Below are 24,928 nucleotides of genomic sequence, written 5' to 3'. Positions count from 1 at the left end.
AGGGAGGTTTTCTGTAAAGCAGTGGTTCTCAAACTGTGTGCTGTGGCTCCCTGGGGTGCTTTAGAACACTTGCAAGGGTGCATTGGATTGGTGGTCCAGGATTAATTCAAATTATTTATGGTCAATGTAATAGGCAAAACCAATGCTGGTGGCTGTCAATCATAAACTACAGTATGTGGACAAACAGAAGCAAATCTTTTCCCTCACCACACAACTGAACCTAAGGATGACATATAGACACAATTTACTTAATTTAATGTTTCTTTCTAAATTTCTCAATAAAGAAACTTTTGGCCTAGGGGTGCCATGAAAATAAATTCTGATACTCTAGTGCGCTGTGATTCAAAAAAGTTTGGGAACCACTGCTATAAAGTCTTTAATTATTGCATTTGTATTTACATCTTGGATATATTTATACATCCAATATAAAACAAACATCTAGCTACAATGCCTAATGGGCACATTTATTTCTAATAAATGCCCACCATGGCACAATTCCACATTGTGAGTTCAATGTTATGACCATCTATACAGTCATGTACTAGTTTGTTATTTACTATGCACCTGTGCTTTGCAGGTCACTTTTTAATAGTAATTTAATTTAATTAATTTACATTTATTTATAAATCACTAGCATACTTGCAGATTGGGAGTAAATTGTAGTAAAGCAAGACTGGTTATTACTAAGCAGAGCGCAAACTTATAAGATATTGGAAAATAACTAATAAAATACACAAGTGTATATAGCGGGTCTGACCTAATTGCTTGCTGCTGTTTATCGCAGCGCAGCGATCAGGTCAGAAGTGCGCGTGCACCGGCACATGGCCGACAGCCGATGGCTGTCGTTGCCTTGCGATCACCTCTGTCTGATTGACAGACAGAGGCGGGCGCTGGGCAGGAGGGGGCGACACTGCGGCATTTGGCCGCCATTTGTGGGCGCAGTCCGGCGAACGCAGGCGTAGCCGGACCATGCGGGGGGGCAGGCCGTAGTGGCTACGTGATGACGAGTAGCTCCCGGCCAGCACGCAAAAGCTGCGCTGGCTGGGAGCTACTCCTGAAGTACAAAAGCATTGTCGCTGTGCAATACTTTTGTACTTCAGCGACGAGGCAGGGACTGACATGCGGGGCGGGCTAGCCCTGTGCTGGGTGTTCCCCCGCATTTCAGTGTGGATGATAGTAGCTGTGCTAAATTTAGCACAGCTATGATCAACTCTGAATCACTCCCATTATGTCATATAATGGTCCAGCAAGACTGCAATGAGAAAAATTAGGCATTATTACAGGGCTTATTACAGAGCATACTAGATATTGCTAGACATTATTACAGGGCTTATTACAGAGCATACTAGATATTGCTAGACATTATTACAGGGCTTATTACAGAGCATACTAGATATTGCTAGACATTATTACAGGGCTTATTACAGAGCATACTACATATTGCTAGACATTATTACAGGGCTTATTACAGCGCATACTACATATTGCTAGGCATTATTACAGGGCTTCTTACAGAGCATACTACATATTGCTAGGCATTATTACAGGGCTTATTACAGAGCATACTACATATTGCTAGACATTATTACAGGGCTTATTACAGAGCATACTACATATTGCTAGACATTATTACAGGGCTTATTACAGCGCATACTACCTATTGCTAGACATTATTACAGGGCTTATTACAGAGCATACTTGATATTGCTAGACATTATTACAGAGCTTATTACAGCGCATACTACATATTGCTAGACATTATTACAGGGCTTATTACAGAGCATACTACATATTGCTAGACATTATTACAGGGCTTATTACAGAGCATACTACATATTGCTAGACATTATTACAGGGCTTATTACAGAGCATACTACATATTGCTAGACATTATTACAGGGCTTATTACAGAGCATACTAGATATTGCTAGACATTATTACAGGGCTTATTACAGCGCATACTACATATTGCTAGACATTATTACAGGGCTTATTACAGAGCATACTACATATTGCTAGGCATTATTACAGGGCTTATTACAGCGCATACTACATATTGCTAGGCATTATTACAGAGCATACTACATATTGCTAGACATTATTACAGGGCTTATTACAGAGCATACTACATATTGCTAGACATTATTACAGGGCTTATTACAGCGCATACTACATATTGCTAGACATTATTACAGGGCTTATTACAGAGCATACTACATATTGCTAGACATTATTACAGGGCTTATTACAGCGCATACTACATATTGCTAGACATTATTACAGGGCTTATTACAGAGCATACTTGATATTGCTAGACATTATTACAGGGCTTATTACAGCGCATACTACATATTGCTAGACATTATTACAGGGCTTATTACAGAGCATACTACATATTGCTAGACATTATTACAGGGCTTATTACAGCGCATACTACATATTGCTAGACATTATTACAGGGCTTATTACAGAGCATACTACATATTGCTAGGCATTATTACAGGGCTTATTACAGAGCATACTACATATTGCTAGGCATTATTACAGGGCTTATTACAGAGCATACTAGATATTGCTAGGCATTATTACAGGGCTTATTACAGAGCATACTAGATATTGCTAGGCATTATTACAGGGCTTATTACAGAGCATACTACATATTGCTAGGCATTATTACAGGGCTTATTACAGAGCATACTACATATTTCTAGGCATTAGTACAGGGCTTATTACAGAGCATACTACATATTGCTAGGCATTATTACAGGGCTTATTACAGAGCATACTACATATTGCTAGACATTATTACAGGGCTTATTACAGAGCATACTACATATTGCTAGGCATTATTACAGGGCTTATTACAGAGCATACTACATATTGCTAGGCATTATTACAGGGCTTATTACAAAGCATACTACATATTGCTAGGCATTATTACAGGGCATATTACAGAGCATACTAGAAACTGCTAGGCATTATTACAGGGCTTATTACAGAGCATACTACATATTGCTAGGCATTATTACAGAGCATACTAGATATTGCTAGGCATTATTACAGGGCTTATTACAGAGCATACTACATATTTCTAGGCATTAGTACAGGGCTTATTACAGAGCATACTACATATTGCTAGGCATTATTACAGGGCTTATTACAGAGCATACTACATATTGCTAGGCATTATTACAGGGCTTATTACAGAGCATACTACATATTGCTAGGCATTATTAAAGGACTTGTTACAGAGCATACTAGATATTGCTAGGCATTATTACAGGGCTTATTACAGAGCATACTAGATATTGCTAGACATTATTACAGGGCTTATTACAGAGCATACTACATATTGCTAGGCATTATTACAGGGCTTATTACAGAGCATACTACATATTGCTAGACATTATTACAGGGCTTATTACAGAGCATACTTGATATTGCTAGACATTATTACAGGGCTTATTACAGCGCATACTACATATTGCTAGACATTATTACAGGGCTTATTACAGAGCATACTACATATTGCTAGACATTATTACAGGGCTTATTACAGCGCATACTACATATTGCTAGACATTATTACAGGGCTTATTACAGAGCATACTACATATTGCTAGGCATTATTACAGGGCTTATTACAGAGCATACTACATATTGCTAGGCATTATTACAGGGCTTATTACAGAGCATACTAGATATTGCTAGGCATTATTACAGGGCTTATTACAGAGCATACTACATATTGCTAGGCATTATTACAGGGCTTATTACAGAGCATACTACATATTGCTAGGCATTATTACAGGGCTTATTACAGAGCATACTACATATTTCTAGGCATTAGTACAGGGCTTATTACAGAGCATACTACATATTGCTAGGCATTATTACAGGGCTTATTACAGAGCATACTACATATTGCTAGACATTATTACAGGGCTTATTACAGAGCATACTACATATTGCTAGGCATTATTACAGGGCTTATAACAGAGCATACTACATATTGCTAGGCATTATTACAGGGCTTATTACAGAGCATACTACATATTGCTAGGCATTATTACAGGGCTTATTACAGAGCATACTAGAAACTGCTAGGCATTATTACAGGGCTTATTACAGAGCATACTACATATTGCTAGGCATTATTACAGAGCATACTAGATATTGCTAGGCATTATTACAGGGCTTATTACAGAGCATACTACATATTGCTAGGCATTATTACAGGGCTTATTACAGAGCATACTACATATTGCTAGGCATTATTACAGGGCTTATTACAGAGCATACTACATATTGCTAGGCATTATTAAAGGACTTATTACAGAGCATACTAGATATTGCTAGGCATTATTACAGGGCTTATTACAGAGCATACTAGATATTGCTAGGCATTATTACAGGGCTTATTACATCGCATACTAGATATTGCTAGGCATTATTACAGGGCTTATTACATCGCATACTAGATATTGCTAGGCATTATTACAGGGCTTATTACAGAGCATACTACATATTGCTAGGCATTATTACATGGCTTATTACAGAGCATACTACATATTGCTAGGCATTATTACAGGGCTTATTACAGAGCATACTACATATTGCTAGGCATTATTACAGGGCTTATTACAGAGCATACAACATATTGCTAGGCATTATTACAGGGCTTATTACAGAGCATACTACATATTGCTAGGCATTATTACAGGGCTTATTACAGAGCATACTACATATTGCTAGACATTATTACAAGGCTTATTACAGAGCATACTACATATTGCTAGGCATTATTACAGGGCTTATTACAGAGCATACTAGATATTGCTAGGCATTATTACAGGGCTAATTACAGAGCATACTACATATTGCTAGGCATTATTACAGGGCTTATTACAGAGCATACTACATATTGCTAGGCATTATTACAGAGCATACTACATATTGCTAGGCATTATTACAGGGCTTATTACAGAGCATACTACATATTGCTAGACATTATTACAGGGCTGATTACAGAGCATACTAGATATTGCTAGGCATTATTACAGGGCTTATTACAGAGCATACTACATATTGCTAGGCATTATTACAGGGCTTATTACAGAGCATACTACATATTGCTAGGCATTATTACAGGGCTTATTACAGAGCATACTACATATTGCTAGACATTATTACAGGGCTTATTACAGAGCATACTAGATATTGCTAGGCATTATTACAGGGCTTATTACAGAGCATACTAGATATTGCTAGGCATTATTACAGGGCTTATTACAGAGCATACTAGATATTGCTAGGCATTATTACAGGGCTTATTACAGAGCATACTACATATTGCTAGGCATTATTACAGGGCTTATTACAGAGCATACTAGATATTGCTAGGCATTATTACAGGGCTTATTACAGAGCATACTACATATTGCTAGGCATTATTACAGGGCTTATTACAGAGCATACTACATATTGCTAGGCATTATTACATGGCTTATTACAGAGCATACTACATATTGCTAGGCATTATTACAGGGCTTATTACAGTACATACTAGATATTGCTAGGCATTATTACAGGGCTTTTTACAGTACATACTAGATATTGCTAGGCATTATTACAGGGCTTATTACAGAGCATACTACATATTGCTAGGCATTATTACAGGGCTTATTACAGAGCATACTACATATTGCTAGGCATTATTACAGGGCTTATTACAGAGCATACTAGATATTGCTAGGCATTATTACAGGGCTTATTACAGAGCATACTACATATTGCTAGACATTATTACAGGGCTTATTACAGAGCATACTACATATTGCTAGACATTATTACAGCGCATACTACATATTGCTAGACATTATTACAGGGCTTATTACAGAGCATACTTGATATTGCTAGACATTATTACAGGGCTTATTACAGCGCATACTACATATTGCTAGACATTATTACAGGGCTTATTACAGAGCATACTACATATTGCTAGACATTATTACAGGGCTTATTACAGCGCATACTACATATTGCTAGACATTATTACAGGGCTTATTACAGAGCATACTACATATTGCTAGGCATTATTACAGGGCTTATTACAGAGCATACTACATATTGCTAGGCATTATTACAGGGCTTATTACAGAGCATACTAGATATTGCTAGGCATTATTACAGGGCTTATTACAGAGCATACTAGATATTGCTAGGCATTATTACAGGGCTTATTACAGAGCATACTACATATTACTAGGCATTATTACAGGGCTTATTACAGAGCATACTACATATTGCTAGGCATTATTACAGGGCTTATTACAGAGCATACTACATATTTCTAGGCATTAGTACAGGGCTTATTACAGAGCATACTACATATTGCTAGGCATTATTACAGGGCTTATTACAGAGCATACTACATATTGCTAGACATTATTACAGGGCTTATTACAGAGCATACTACATATTGCTAGGCATTATTACAGGGCTTATTACAGAGCATACTACATATTGCTAGGCATTATTACAGGGCTTATTACAGAGCATACTACATATTGCTAGGCATTATTACAGGGCTTATTACAGAGCATACTAGAAACTGCTAGGCATTATTACAGGGCTTATTACAGAGCATACTACATATTGCTAGGCATTATTACAGAGCATACTAGATATTGCTAGGCATTATTACAGGGCTTATTACAGAGCATACTACATATTTCTAGGCATTAGTACAGGGCTTATTACAGAGCATACTACATATTGCTAGGCATTATTACAGGGCTTATTACAGAGCATACTACATATTGCTAGGCATTATTACAGGGCTTATTACAGAGCATACTACATATTGCTAGGCATTATTAAAGGACTTATTACAGAGCATACTAGAAATTGCTAGGCATTATTACAGGGCTCATTACAGAGCATACTAGATATTGCTAGGCATTATTACAGGGCTTATTACAGAGCATACTACATATTGCTAGGCATTATTACAGGGCTTATTACAGAGCATACTACATATTGCTAGACATTATTACAGGGCTTATTACAGAGCATACTTGATATTGCTAGACATTATTACAGGGCTTATTACAGCGCATACTACATATTGCTAGACATTATTACAGGGCTTATTACAGAGCATACTACATATTGCTAGACATTATTACAGGGCTTATTACAGAGCATACTACATATTGCTAGGCATTATTACAGGGCTTATTACAGAGCATACTACATATTGCTAGGCATTATTACAGGGCTTATTACAGAGCATACTAGATATTGCTAGGCATTATTACAGGGCTTATTATAGAGCATACTAGATATTGCTAGGCATTATTACAGAGCATACTACATATTGCTAGGCATTATTACAGGGCTTATTACAGAGCATACTACATATTTCTAGGCATTAGTACAGGGCTTATTACAGAGCATACTACATATTGCTAGGCATTATTACAGGGCTTATTACAGAGCATACTACATATTGCTAGACATTATTACAGGGCTTATTACAGAGCATACTACATATTGCTAGGCATTATTATAGGGCTTATTACAGAGCATACTACATATTGCTAGGCATTATTACAGGGCTTATTACAGAGCATACTACATATTGCTAGGCATTATTACAGGGCTTATTACAGAGCATACTAGAAACTGCTAGGCATTATTACAGGGCTTATTACAGAGCATACTACATATTGCTAGGCATTATTACAGAGCATACTAGATATTGCTAGGCATTATTACAGGGCTTATTACAGAGCATACTACATATTGCTAGGCATTATTACAGGGCTTATTACAGAGCATACTACATATTGCTAGGCATTATTACAGGGCTTATTACAGAGCATACTACATATTGCTAGGCATTATTAAAGGACTTATTACAGAGCATACTAGATATTGCTAGGCATTATTACAGGGCTTATTACAGAGCATACTAGATATTGCTAGGCATTATTACAGGGCTTATTACAGAGCATACTAGATATTGCTAGGCATTATTACAGGGCTTATTACATCGCATACTAGATATTGCTAGGCATTATTACAGGGCTTATTACAGAGCATACTACATATTGCTAGGCATTATTACATGGCTTATTACAGAGCATACTACATATTGCTAGGCATTATTACAGGGCTTATTACAGAGCATACTACATATTGCTAGGCATTATTACAGGGCTTATTACAGAGCATACAACATATTGCTAGGCATTATTACAGGGCTTATTACAGAGCATACTACATATTGCTAGGCATTATTACAGGGCTTATTACAGAGCATACTACATATTGCTAGACATTATTACAAGGCTTATTACAGAGCATACTACATATTGCTAGGCATTATTACAGGGCTTATTACAGAGCATACTAGATATTGCTAGGCATTATTACAGGGCTAATTACAGAGCATACTACATATTGCTAGGCATTATTACAGGGCTTATTACAGAGCATACTACATATTGCTAGGCATTATTACAGGGCTTATTACAGAGCATACTAGATATTGCTAGGCATTATTACAGGGCTAATTACAGAGCATACTACATATTGCTAGGCATTATTACAGGGCTTATTACATCGCATACTAGATATTGCTAGGCATTATTACAGAGCATACTACATATTGCTAGGCATTATTACATGGATTATTACAGAGCATACTACATATTGCTAGGCATTATTACAGGGCTTATTACAGAGCATACTACATATTGCTAGGCATTATTACAGGGCTTATTACAGAGCATACAACATATTGCTAGGCATTATTACAGGGCTTATTACAGAGCATACTACATATTGCTAGACATTATTACAGGGCTGATTACAGAGCATACTAGATATTGCTAGGCATTATTACAGGGCTTATTACAGAGCATACTACATATTGCTAGGCATTATTACAGGGCTTATTACAGAGCATACTACATATTGCTAGGCATTATTACAGGGCTTATTACAGAGCATACTACATATTGCTAGACATTATTACAGGGCTTATTACAGAGCATACTAGATATTGCTAGGCATTATTACAGGGCTTATTACAGAGCATACTAGATATTGCTAGGCATTATTACAGGGCTTATTACAGAGCATACTAGATATTGCTAGGCATTATTACAGGGCTTATTACAGAGCATACTACATATTGCTAGGCATTATTACAGGGCTTATTACAGAGCATACTAGATATTGCTAGGCATTATTACAGGGCTTATTACAGAGCATACTACATATTGCTAGGCATTATTACAGGGCTTATTACAGAGCATACTACATATTGCTAGGCATTATTACAGGGCTTATTACAGAGCATACTACATATTGCTAGGCATTAGTACAGGGCTTATTACAGAGCATACTACATATTGCTAGGCATTATTACATGGCTTATTACAGAGCATACTACATATTGCTAGGCATTATTACAGGGCTTATTACAGTACATACTAGATATTGCTAGGCATTATTACAGGGCTTTTTACAGTACATACTAGATATTGCTAGGCATTATTACAGGGCTTATTACAGAGCATACTACATATTGCTAGGCATTATTACAGGGCTTATTACAGAGCATACTACATATTGCTAGGCATTATTACAGGGCTTATTACAGAGCATACTAGATATTGCTAGGCATTATTACAGGGCTTATTACAGAGCATACTACATATTGCTAGACATTATTACAGGGCTTATTACAGCGCATACTACATATTGCTAGACATTATTACAGGGCTTATTACAGAGCATACTACATATTGCTAGACATTATTACAGGGCTTATTACAGCGCATACTACATATTGCTAGACATTATTACAGGGCTTATTACAGAGCATACTTGATATTGCTAGACATTATTACAGGGCTTATTACAGCGCATACTACATATTGCTAGACATTATTACAGGGCTTATTACAGAGCATACTACATATTGCTAGACATTATTACAGGGCTTATTACAGCGCATACTACATATTGCTAGACATTATTACAGGGCTTATTACAGAGCATACTACATATTGCTAGGCATTATTACAGGGCTTATTACAGAGCATACTACATATTGCTAGGCATTATTACAGGGCTTATTACAGAGCATACTAGATATTGCTAGGCATTATTACAGGGCTTATTACAGAGCATACTAGATATTGCTAGGCATTATTACAGGGCTTATTACAGAGCATACTACATATTGCTAGGCATTATTACAGGGCTTATTACAGAGCATACTACATATTTCTAGGCATTAGTACAGGGCTTATTACAGAGCATACTACATATTGCTAGGCATTATTACAGGGCTTATTACAGAGCATACTACATATTGCTAGACATTATTACAGGGCTTATTACAGAGCATACTACATATTGCTAGGCATTATTACAGGGCTTATTACAGAGCATACTACATATTGCTAGGCATTATTACAGGGCTTATTACAAAGCATACTACATATTGCTAGGCATTATTACAGGGCATATTACAGAGCATACTAGAAACTGCTAGGCATTATTACAGGGCTTATTACAGAGCATACTACATATTGCTAGGCATTATTACAGAGCATACTAGATATTGCTAGGCATTATTACAGGGCTTATTACAGAGCATACTACATATTTCTAGGCATTAGTACAGGGCTTATTACAGAGCATACTACATATTGCTAGGCATTATTACAGGGCTTATTACAGAGCATACTACATATTGCTAGGCATTATTACAGGGCTTATTACAGAGCATACTACATATTGCTAGGCATTATTAAAGGACTTGTTACAGAGCATACTAGATATTGCTAGGCATTATTACAGGGCTTATTACAGAGCATACTAGATATTGCTAGACATTATTAGAGGGCTTATTACAGAGCATACTACATATTGCTAGGCATTATTACAGGGCTTATTACAGAGCATACTACATATTGCTAGACATTATTACAGGGCTTATTACAGAGCATACTTGATATTGCTAGACATTATTACAGGGCTTATTACAGCGCATACTACATATTGCTAGACATTATTACAGGGCTTATTACAGAGCATACTACATATTGCTAGACATTATTACAGGGCTTATTACAGCGCATACTACATATTGCTAGACATTATTACAGGGCTTATTACAGAGCATACTACATATTGCTAGGCATTATTACAGGGCTTATTACAGAGCATACTACATATTGCTAGGCATTATTACAGGGCTTATTACAGAGCATACTAGATATTGCTAGGCATTATTACAGGGCTTATTACAGAGCATACTACATATTGCTAGGCATTATTACAGGGCTTATTACAGAGCATACTACATATTGCTAGGCATTATTACAGGGCTTATTACAGAGCATACTACATATTTCTAGGCATTAGTACAGGGCTTATTACAGAGCATACTACATATTGCTAGGCATTATTACAGGGCTTATTACAGAGCATACTACATATTGCTAGACATTATTACAGGGCTTATTACAGAGCATACTACATATTGCTAGGCATTATTACAGGGCTTATTACAGAGCATACTACATATTGCTAGGCATTATTACAGGGCTTATTACAGAGCATACTACATATTGCTAGGCATTATTACAGGGCTTATTACAGAGCATACTAGAAACTGCTAGGCATTATTACAGGGCTTATTACAGAGCATACTACATATTGCTAGGCATTATTACAGAGCATACTAGATATTGCTAGGCATTATTACAGGGCTTATTACAGAGCATACTACATATTGCTAGGCATTATTACAGGGCTTATTACAGAGCATACTACATATTGCTAGGCATTATTACAGGGCTTATTACAGAGCATACTACATATTGCTAGGCATTATTAAAGGACTTATTACAGAGCATACTAGATATTGCTAGGCATTATTACAGGGCTTATTACAGAGCATACTAGATATTGCTAGGCATTATTACAGGGCTTATTACATCGCATACTAGATATTGCTAGGCATTATTACAGGGCTTATTACATCGCATACTAGATATTGCTAGGCATTATTACAGGGCTTATTACAGAGCATACTACATATTGCTAGGCATTATTACATGGCTTATTACAGAGCATACTACATATTGCTAGGCATTATTACAGGGCTTATTACAGAGCATACTACATATTGCTAGGCATTATTACAGGGCTTATTACAGAGCATACAACATATTGCTAGGCATTATTACAGGGCTTATTACAGAGCATACTACATATTGCTAGGCATTATTACAGGGCTTATTACAGAGCATACTACATATTGCTAGACATTATTACAAGGCTTATTACAGAGCATACTACATATTGCTAGGCATTATTACAGGGCTTATTACAGAGCATACTAGATATTGCTAGGCATTATTACAGGGCTAATTACAGAGCATACTACATATTGCTAGGCATTATTACAGGGCTTATTACAGAGCATACTACATATTGCTAGGCATTATTACAGAGCATACTACATATTGCTAGGCATTATTACAGGGCTTATTACAGAGCATACTACATATTGCTAGACATTATTACAGGGCTGATTACAGAGCATACTAGATATTGCTAGGCATTATTACAGGGCTTATTACAGAGCATACTACATATTGCTAGGCATTATTACAGGGCTTATTACAGAGCATACTACATATTGCTAGGCATTATTACAGGGCTTATTACAGAGCATACTACATATTGCTAGACATTATTACAGGGCTTATTACAGAGCATACTAGATATTGCTAGGCATTATTACAGGGCTTATTACAGAGCATACTAGATATTGCTAGGCATTATTACAGGGCTTATTACAGAGCATACTAGATATTGCTAGGCATTATTACAGGGCTTATTACAGAGCATACTACATATTGCTAGGCATTATTACAGGGCTTATTACAGAGCATACTAGATATTGCTAGGCATTATTACAGGGCTTATTACAGAGCATACTACATATTGCTAGGCATTATTACAGGGCTTATTACAGAGCATACTACATATTGCTAGGCATTATTACATGGCTTATTACAGAGCATACTACATATTGCTAGGCATTATTACAGGGCTTATTACAGTACATACTAGATATTGCTAGGCATTATTACAGGGCTTTTTACAGTACATACTAGATATTGCTAGGCATTATTACAGGGCTTATTACAGAGCATACTACATATTGCTAGGCATTATTACAGGGCTTATTACAGAGCATACTACATATTGCTAGGCATTATTACAGGGCTTATTACAGAGCATACTAGATATTGCTAGGCATTATTACAGGGCTTATTACAGAGCATACTACATATTGCTAGACATTATTACAGGGCTTATTACAGCGCATACTACATATTGCTAGACATTATTACAGGGCTTATTACAGAGCATACTACATATTGCTAGACATTATTACAGCGCATACTACATATTGCTAGACATTATTACAGGGCTTATTACAGAGCATACTTGATATTGCTAGACATTATTACAGGGCTTATTACAGCGCATACTACATATTGCTAGACATTATTACAGGGCTTATTACAGAGCATACTACATATTGCTAGACATTATTACAGGGCTTATTACAGCGCATACTACATATTGCTAGACATTATTACAGGGCTTATTACAGAGCATACTACATATTGCTAGGCATTATTACAGGGCTTATTACAGAGCATACTACATATTGCTAGGCATTATTACAGGGCTTATTACAGAGCATACTAGATATTGCTAGGCATTATTACAGGGCTTATTACAGAGCATACTAGATATTGCTAGGCATTATTACAGGGCTTATTACAGAGCATACTACATATTACTAGGCATTATTACAGGGCTTATTACAGAGCATACTACATATTGCTAGGCATTATTACAGGGCTTATTACAGAGCATACTACATATTTCTAGGCATTAGTACAGGGCTTATTACAGAGCATACTACATATTGCTAGGCATTATTACAGGGCTTATTACAGAGCATACTACATATTGCTAGACATTATTACAGGGCTTATTACAGAGCATACTACATATTGCTAGGCATTATTACAGGGCTTATTACAGAGCATACTACATATTGCTAGGCATTATTACAGGGCTTATTACAGAGCATACTACATATTGCTAGGCATTATTACAGGGCTTATTACAGAGCATACTAGAAACTGCTAGGCATTATTACAGGGCTTATTACAGAGCATACTACATATTGCTAGGCATTATTACAGAGCATACTAGATATTGCTAGGCATTATTACAGGGCTTATTACAGAGCATACTACATATTTCTAGGCATTAGTACAGGGCTTATTACAGAGCATACTACATATTGCTAGGCATTATTACAGGGCTTATTACAGAGCATACTACATATTGCTAGGCATTATTACAGGGCTTATTACAGAGCATACTACATATTGCTAGGCATTATTAAAGGACTTATTACAGAGCATACTAGAAATTGCTAGGCATTATTACAGGGCTCATTACAGAGCATACTAGATATTGCTAGGCATTATTACAGGGCTTATTACAGAGCATACTACATATTGCTAGGCATTATTACAGGGCTTATTACAGAGCATACTACATATTGCTAGACATTATTACAGGGCTTATTACAGAGCATACTTGATATTGCTAGACATTATTACAGGGCTTATTACAGCGCATACTACATATTGCTAGACATTATTACAGGGCTTATTACAGAGCATACTACATATTGCTAGACATTATTACAGGGCTTATTACAGAGCATACTACATATTGCTAGGCATTATTACAGGGCTTATTACAGAGCATACTACATATTGCTAGGCATTATTACAGGGCTTATTACAGAGCATACTAGATATTGCTAGGCATTATTACAGGGCTTATTATAGAGCATACTAGATATTGCTAGGCATTATTACAGAGCATACTACATATTGCTAGGCATTATTACAGGGCTTATTACAGAGCATACTACATATTTCTAGGCATTAGTACAGGGCTTATTACAGAGCATACTACATATTGCTAGGCATTATTACAGGGCTTATTACAGAGCATACTACATATTGCTAGACATTATTACAGGGCTTATTACAGAGCATACTACATATTGCTAGGCATTATTATAGGGCTTATTACAGAGCATACTACATATTGCTAGGCATTATTACAGGGCTTATTACAGAGCATACTACATATTGCTAGGCATTATTACAGGGCTTATTACAGAGCATACTAGAAACTGCTAGGCATTATTACAGGGCTTATTACAGAGCATACTACATATTGCTAGGCATTATTACAGAGCATACTAGATATTGCTAGGCATTATTACAGGGCTTATTACAGAGCATACTACATATTGCTAGGCATTATTACAGGGCTTATTACAGAGCATACTACATATTGCTAGGCATTATTACAGGGCTTATTACAGAGCATACTACATATTGCTAGGCATTATTAAAGGACTTATTACAGAGCATACTAGATATTGCTAGGCATTATTACAGGGCTTATTACAGAGCATACTAGATATTGCTAGGCATTATTACAGGGCTTATTACAGAGCATACTAGATATTGCTAGGCATTATTACAGGGCTTATTACATCGCATACTAGATATTGCTAGGCATTATTACAGGGCTTATTACAGAGCATACTACATATTGCTAGGCATTATTACATGGCTTATTACAGAGCATACTACATATTGCTAGGCATTATTACAGGGCTTATTACAGAGCATACTACATATTGCTAGGCATTATTACAGGGCTTATTACAGAGCATACAACATATTGCTAGGCATTATTACAGGGCTTATTACAGAGCATACTACATATTGCTGGGCATTATTACAGGGCTTATTACAGAGCATACTACATATTGCTAGACATTATTACAAGGCTTATTACAGAGCATACTACATATTGCTAGGCATTATTACAGGGCTTATTACAGAGCATACTAGATATTGCTAGGCATTATTACAGGGCTAATTACAGAGCATACTACATATTGCTAGGCATTATTACAGGGCTTATTACAGAGCATACTACATATTGCTAGGCATTATTACAGGGCTTATTACAGAGCATACTAGATATTGCTAGGCATTATTACAGGGCTAATTACAGAGCATACTACATATTGCTAGGCATTATTACAGGGCTTATTACATCGCATACTAGATATTGCTAGGCATTATTACAGAGCATACTACATATTGCTAGGCATTATTACATGGATTATTACAGAGCATACTACATATTGCTAGGCATTATTACAGGGCTTATTACAGAGCATACTACATATTGCTAGGCATTATTACAGGGCTTATTACAGAGCATACAACATATTGCTAGGCATTATTACAGGGCTTATTACAGAGCATACTACATATTGCTAGACATTATTACAGGGCTGATTACAGAGCATACTAGATATTGCTAGGCATTATTACAGGGCTTATTACAGAGCATACTACATATTGCTAGGCATTATTACAGGGCTTATTACAGAGCATACTACATATTGCTAGGCATTATTACAGGGCTTATTACAGAGCATACTACATATTGCTAGACATTATTACAGGGCTTATTACAGAGCATACTAGATATTGCTAGGCATTATTACAGGGCTTATTACAGAGCATACTAGATATTGCTAGGCATTATTACAGGGCTTATTACAGAGCATACTAGATATTGCTAGGCATTATTACAGGGCTTATTACAGAGCATACTACATATTGCTAGGCATTATTACAGGGCTTATTACAGAGCATACTAGATATTGCTAGGCATTATTACAGGGCTTATTACAGAGCATACTACATATTGCTAGGCATTATTACAGGGCTTATTACAGAGCATACTACATATTGCTAGGCATTATTACAGGGCTTATTACAGAGCATACTACATATTGCTAGGCATTAGTACAGGGCTTATTACAGAGCATACTACATATTGCTAGGCATTATTACATGGCTTATTACAGAGCATACTACATATTGCTAGGCATTATTACAGGGCTTATTACAGTACATACTAGATATTGCTAGGCATTATTACAGGGCTTTTTACAGTACATACTAGATATTGCTAGGCATTATTACAGGGCTTATTACAGAGCATACTACATATTGCTAGGCATTATTACAGGGCTTATTACAGAGCATACTACATATTGCTAGGCATTATTACAGGGCTTATTACAGAGCATACTAGATATTGCTAGGCATTATTACAGGGCTTATTACAGAGCATACTACATATTGCTAGGCATTATTACAGGGCTTATTACAGAGCATACTACATATTGCTAGGCATTAGTACAGGGCTTATTACAGAGCATACTAGATATTGCTAGGCATTATTACAGGGCTTATTAGAGAGCATACTACATATTGCTAGGCATTATTACAGGGCTTATTACAGAGCATACTACATATTGCTAAGCATTATTACAGGGCTTATTACAGAGCATACTACATATTGCTAGACATTATTACAGGGCTTATTACAGAGCATACTACATATTGCTAGGCATTATTACAGGGCTTATTACAGAGCATACTACATATTGCTAGGCATTATTACAGGGCTTATTACAGAGCATACTACATATTGCTAGGCATTATTACAGGGCTTATTACAGAGCATACTAGAAACTGCTAGGCATTATTACAGGGCTTATTACAGAGCATACTACATATTGCTAGGTATTATTACAGAGCATACTAGATATTGCTAGGCATTATTACAGGGCTTATTACAGAGCATACTACATATTGCTAGGCATTATTACAGGGCTTATTACAGAGCATACTACATATTGCTAGGCATTATTACAGGGCTTATTACAGAGCATACTACATAATGCTAGGCATTATTAAAGGACTTATTACAGAGCATACTAGATATTGCTAGGCATTATTACAGGGCTTATTACAGAGCATACTAGATATTGCTAGGCATTATTACAGGGCTTATTACAGAGCATACTAGATATTGCTAGGCATTATTACAGGGCTTATTACATCGCATACTAGATATTGCTAGGCATTATTACAGAGCATACTACATATTGCTAGGCATTATTACATGGATTATTACAGAGCATACTACATATTGCTAGGCATTATTACAGGGCTTATTACAGAGCATACTACATATTGCTAGGCATTATTACAGGGCTTATTACAGAGCATACTAGATATTGCTAGACATTATTACAGAGCATACTACATATTGCTAGGCATTATTACAGGGCTTATTACAGAGCATACTACATATTGCTAGGCATTATTACAGAGCATACTACATATTGCTAGGCATTATTACAGGGCTTATTACAGAGCATACTACATATTGCTAGACATTATTACAGGGCTGATTACAGAGCATACTAGATATTGCTAGGCATTATTACAGGGCTTATTACAGAGCATACTACATATTGCTAGGCATTATTACAGGGCTTATTACAGAGCATACTACATATTGCTAGGCATTATTACAGGGCTTATTACAGAGCATACTACATATTGCTAGACATTATTACAGGGCTTATTACAGAGCATACTAGATATTGCTAGGCATTATTACAGGGCTTATTACAGAGCATACTAGATATTGCTAGGCATTATTACAGGGCTTATTACAGAGCATACTAGATATTGCTAGGCATTATTACAGGGCTTATTACAGAGCATACTACATATTGCTAGGCATTATTACAGGGCTTATTACAGAGCATACTAGATATTGCTAGGCATTATTACAGGGCTTATTACAGAGCATACTACATATTGCTAGGCATTATTACAGGGCTTATTACAGAGCATACTACATATTGCTAGGCATTAGTACAGGGCTTATTACAGAGCATACTACATATTGCTAGGCATTATTACATGGCTTATTACAGAGCATACTACATATTGCTACGCATTATTACAGGGCTTATTACAGTACATATTAGATATTGCTAGGCATTATTACAGGGCTTTTTACAGTACATACTAGATATTGCTAGGCATTATTACAGGGCTTATTACAGAGCATACTACATATTGCTAGGCATTATTACAGGGCTTATTACAGAGCATACTACATATTGCTAGGCATTATTACAGGGCTTATTACAGAGCATACTAGATATTGCTAGGCATTATTACAGGGCTTATTACAGAGCATACTACATATTGCTAGGCATTATTACAGGGCTTATTACAGAGCATACTACATATTGCTAGGCATTAGTACAGGGCTTATTACAGAGCATACTAGATATTGCTAGGCATTATTACAGGGCTTATTACAGAGCATACTACATATTGCTAGGCATTATTACAGGGCTTATTACAGAGCATACTACATATTGCTAAGCATTATTACAGGGCTTATTACAGAGCATACTACATATTGCTAGGCATTATTACAGGGCTTATTACAGAGCATACTACATATTGCTAGGCATTATTACAGGACTTATTACAGAGCATACTACATATTGCTAGGCATTATTACAGGGCTTATTACAGAGCATACTACATATTGCTAGGCATTATTACAGGGCTTATTACAGAGCATACTACATATTGCTAGGCATTATTACAGGGCTTATTACAGTACATACTAGATATTGCTAGGCATTATTACAGGGCTTATTACAGTACATACTAGACCTTGTTAGGCAATCATTGGCTATGGTGCTGTAATATGAAGCTCAGTACATAGAGGATCTGTGTATGGTACAGGAAGATCATGAGCACTCTTCCTGTATAGGATTCTTCTCTGGCCCTTGTCTCTCACTGGATCAGACTCATGTCTCCCAAGCTATCATTAACAACAATGACATACTTTAGTTATTACCTTTCTGAGGTGTAAGTGTTAGCTGTTTCTTAAATCCAGCTTCTTTTAGAGCCTGCAAGATAGACCAGATTATTACTTTATTACTTCTGTATTTGAACGCCTGTATTTCCAAAAATAAACAATAACTTAAAATTGCAATGCATTACTGGTATGTGAATTATGATTTATTTATTTATTTAATCAAGTTCCGATTTTGTGCCACTTATCTTGTATGTAGACAATATGTGTATGGTGTACCATTGCCATACATGAAGCAATACATTTGAGTATACAGATAGCTATGCACTATGATATGGAGGAAGACATACAGTAAAGTGCATTTTCACTATCCAATATTTGGCTCTGTTGCTTTACTGGTGCCCTGCCAGTAGGTGTTTCTATCCAGGAGTTTGGGCATAGTGATAGCATGCAGGGGATGAGATTCATTGTTACCATTACCTGGCTCCTCTCCCTCCCATTTTCTATTCATGGGGAGAGAGATTCATAGAAGCATGGAAAGCTCAGCTTTCCGTTTCACTTCTCCAAACAAATCGCGATCTTTGGATGGCATATGGAGGCTCCTGACAGGAGAAAAGCAGAGAAGACTGCTGTCTCCCTGCTTTTTCTGTTATTTCCACCCGTTCATTGACACCTAGCTAAATCACCTGCCCCCTCACCAATCACTCTGCCCCCTTCAGTGACACCTAGCCAATCAGAGGTACATGGGCTACTCAGCACAGAGAAGCAGAGTCCACTGTGGGTCACCTTTGGCTGCTGATGGTACCCCCTAACCCCCCCTCAAACACCGCCGCCACCACAAGCTCTGCCTCGACAGTTGATGTAGAGTGCCGCCAGCTCCCCCTCTCTCCCACATTTATCCATTGATCCCAGTCTGACACTGCCCACTACTGCATCCCCTTACCTTCATGACTCGCTCTGCCCCCCTCCCATGCTAATACAGATGGCAACTGCTCCTCCTCCACTCACTCCCCACCACTGATCTGTGCTCCTCGAGGCTCTGACCATATCACTACCAGTGCATGTGCTGTGTGATGAAAACAAATCAGGACTTCTGATATGTCTGTCTTCTCACTGCTTCCCAGGATTGCAGAGAGGCAGGAGAGGTAAGTATTACTGAATGGCTACATAACACTACTACACAGGTTCTCAAACTCGGCCCCCAGACCTAGTACATGTTTTGCAGGTCTTCTCACAGAATCACAAGTGAAATAATTCACTCCACCTGTGGACTTTTTAAAATGTGTCAGTGAGTAATAAATACACCTGTACACCTGATGAGTTACCTGGAAAACGTAGACTGTTTGGGGTCCTGAGGACCAAGTTTGAGAACTTATGCACTACTATGGGTGAGATTCAATTCATATATCAAGCCCAATCTCCCGTCTTAAGTGACGGGAGATCGCGGAGCGATTTACAATTGTCCCCGGTTATCGCCCTCATAGCAGTCGGGTTTAGCCATGTAAAGAGTCTAAACTCGACTAAAGTCATGGAACTACTGTAAGTATAATATGATGCTCTGTGTAGCGCTGTCCACCTCTGAGGGGATAGGAGAGTGACCCAGATAGCCCTGCCCCTGAAGCTTTGCCCCCCATGGCCCATGTCTTATTAGAGTGACCGCGAGCACACTCTGCATGCCTCCCGGCACTGCACCTCCACCAGTGCGGCCCCAAACATCAAACTTCTGGTGGCCAGGGGGGCAAATGGCACCCTGCCCCCTGGGCCAGCCTGACTCTGCCCCTTACTCTCTGGCTCTCCAGGTTACCACTTAGGCTGCTTGTTTCAACTGCTAGTACTTTCTTTGTAGGGATCAATTAACTCTAATTGAGCTGAACTTATCAACCCATGAACACAGCTTAATCCACATAGGCTGTGGGTATTGAAAAAGCACCAAAACCAAAATGGCTTTTTGCTCTGCTGCTTTCATACCTTCCGGAATTACCCCTTTATTCAGGTACTTAATGTTCTGCGTCTGGGCTTAACTCTAAGTTATTATTGCGTCACCTCTGTTGAAACCCCTTTCTTGTCAATGAACTTGTTCAACACAGGTAACGGCAATCATAAATGAAGAGAGAAGTCCAGGAGCAGAGCATTTTGTACCTGATGAAAGGGGTCGTGTTGGAGGGTCTGTGCTTGATGATTTAAAGGTAAGATTTTTTTGTCAACACGCTCCAGGGAACTCTTTTTTTCTGAAGTATAAAGATCCCTAGTTGTAACAGTGTCACATCATAATATAAAAGATTATAAGGCAAATATTTACACTCTAGCATTTACATTCTAGGAGTTTCTTATAAACAATAGTGTTCAGAATCCATGACGTACTGTATGCCACATGGACACACAAACACATATTTGTTTGGTACATTGTAAGTAACAGCATTTACAAACTTAAAGGTCTTCACATCTGTCGATGTTTATGTTTTCAATGAAAATTGCTTCAGAAAACTTTTTCTTACCCGAAAGTACATATACCCTTTAAAAGTACTTCGGCTTCTTAACCTTGCTCATTTTGGCCTCGGGAAGACAAATAAGTAAGGGGCCCTTCCTATTTGTGTACATATAGAATTATAGAGTTAACATAAAGAACTTACCAATGTATCACATGAACAGCCAAAGCTGTTCACATCCATACCCTGGATAACAGAGCACTGGAAAGGTTCAGACAGCTCTTTTGAAAATGTTGGCTCATAAACTGGTTGCTTTAGCAAATGATTAAGGCTGCCATGGGTTCCATTATTGGCTGCAGGTTCAATTCCAAGTAAGTCTAGAACACATAAAACAAGTTTAGTTTAAAATGGAGTATTAAAGCATTACACTAAACTCCATAAAATAATAAAATGTCAATGAAACACTTACCACATATCAAATTATAGATTTCTATGTTGTCAAATGGCTCCACTTCTGTCTGAAACTTGAACATGGGACCATAACCAATGAAGAGAGCCTGGAATTGTTTAATTTTTTTTGTGTTACATTTGATAGTGTCTTAGTTTTATTAGTACATTGTTATAAATATAATCATAGATGCAGCATTCTTTATTAATGGTATGGAGTGCAGCTATGTAATTGTTCCAGTGGTTATTTTCATTTTATATCAAAATGTCTGGCTTCCCTTTTTTTTTTTCATGGTACTATGATGAAAAATAAAAAATAAATCAGAACTTCACCTACGTATGTATCTATAAATCAAATGAAAAGACATTATTCAAATGCTGGTCCCTTGTAACACTGTAAGGGCTTATAATACTGCCATGTAGGCTGCAGGTATTATTGCTGCCCCATATATAGGTCAGTGTCAAACTAAAACTACAGTGGCTCTTTTAGCATACACACTGGTGTTTTGATGCCTTTTATTTAATGCATGTTAAAATACTACAAAAGTGCACATAAACTGCACTGAATGTATGGTAGTGGTTAGATGCAATTATAAGTTCAGTATGTCTGCATATTTTAAACATTCATCTGTGACCTAGCAGGAGGTTCTCACGTTCAAGGCAAATAAGTAAACACTTTTAAACTGCATATCGTTGTGTTCACAATGGCCCTCATTCCGAGTCGTTCGCTCGGTATTTTTCATCGCATCGCAGTGAAATTCTGCTTAGTACGCATGCGCAATATTCGCACTGCGACTGCGCCAAGTAATTTTACAATGGAGATAGTATTTTTACTCACTGCTTTTTCATCGCTCCGGCGATCGTAATGTGATTGACAGGAAATGGGTGTTACTGGGCGGAAACAGGCCGTTTTATGGGCGTGTGGGAAAAAACGCTACCGTTTCCGGAAAAAACGCAGGAGTGGCCGGGGAAACGGGGGAGTGTCTGGGCGAACGCTGGGTGTGTTTGTGACGTTAAACCAGGAACGACAAGCACTAAACTGAACGCAGATGCCGAGTAAGTCTGAAGCTACTCTGAAACTGCTAAGTAGTTTGTAATCGCAATATTGCGAATACATCGGTCGCAATTTTAAGAAGCTAAGATACACTCCCAGTAGGCGTAGGCTTAGCGTGAGCAACTCTGCTAAATTCGCCTTGCGAGCGATCAACTCGGAATGAGGGCCAATGTGCGGCAAATTAGACGAATGTAAATAATTTCCCAGTGTTGACACTTGCCAGATGCCATGGAATGGAACAGGGAGCGTTACCAAAAAACTGCACTCTGTGTGCATTGTGAATGAATTTAACTAGTTTTATTTTGTATGTGTAATTTGCATTGAATGCAGCAATTTAACACCAATATCACACTGAGCAACACTTGTTTTAATCATATTTCTATTTCTAGCACAATTTTCTATCCTTGGAGTGAATACATTGCTCCTCAATTCACTCCAGATGTTACTATTTGTATCTGCTCTTCCTGCCTTCCCATTTATTTCCTAATCTGCAGCCCTCTTAGTTAGATACAACGTCTCATACTTTGAGCAGCTGTATGTCCTTAACAGATCATCAGTGAAAAAATAAGAATTTACTCACCGGTAATTCTATTTCTCGTAGTCCGTAGTGGATGCTGGGAACTCCGTAAGGACCATGGGGAATAGCGGGCTCCGAAGGAGGCTGGGCACTCTAGAAAGATCTTAGACTACCTGGTGTGCACTGGCTCCTCCCACTATGACCCTCCTCCAAGCCTCAGTTAGGATACTGTGCCCGGACGAGCGTACACAATAAGGAAGGATTTTGAATCCCGGGTAAGACTCATACCAGCCACACCAATCACACCGTACAACTCGTGATATGAAACCCAGTTAACAGTATGAAACAACAGAGCCTCTCAACAGATGGCTCAACAATAACCCGATTTAGTTAACAGTAACTATGTACAAGTAATGCAGATAAACCGCACTTGGGATGGGCGCCCAGCATCCACTACGGACTACGAGAAATAGAATTACCGGTGAGTAAATTCTTATTTTCTCTGACGTCCTAGTGGATGCTGGGAACTCCGTAAGGACC

The 24,928-nt window shown here is 37.5% G+C and overlaps 1 protein-coding gene across 1 annotated transcript in view; it reads right to left on the bottom strand.

Moving 5' to 3' along the window:
- Positions 1 to 24,928, bottom strand: part of ENPP1 (ectonucleotide pyrophosphatase/phosphodiesterase 1) — a 277,653-nt gene that overhangs the window by 24,876 nt on the left and 227,849 nt on the right. The window contains exons 17-19 of the mRNA XM_063917308.1: positions 22,840 to 22,927; positions 22,575 to 22,747; positions 19,987 to 20,038 (exon numbers count right to left, since the gene is read on the bottom strand). Coding sequence (XP_063773378.1) covers positions 19,987 to 20,038; positions 22,575 to 22,747; positions 22,840 to 22,927 — 313 coding nt within the window. The remainder of the gene's footprint in view (positions 1 to 19,986; positions 20,039 to 22,574; positions 22,748 to 22,839; positions 22,928 to 24,928) is intronic.

This window comes from Pseudophryne corroboree, chromosome 4 (genome assembly GCF_028390025.1).
Source record: "Pseudophryne corroboree isolate aPseCor3 chromosome 4, aPseCor3.hap2, whole genome shotgun sequence".
Classification (NCBI taxonomy): domain Eukaryota; kingdom Metazoa; phylum Chordata; class Amphibia; order Anura; family Myobatrachidae; genus Pseudophryne; species Pseudophryne corroboree.
The sequence above is the reverse complement of the archived record's forward strand: the minus strand, read 5'-3'. Positions and strand labels throughout refer to the sequence as shown.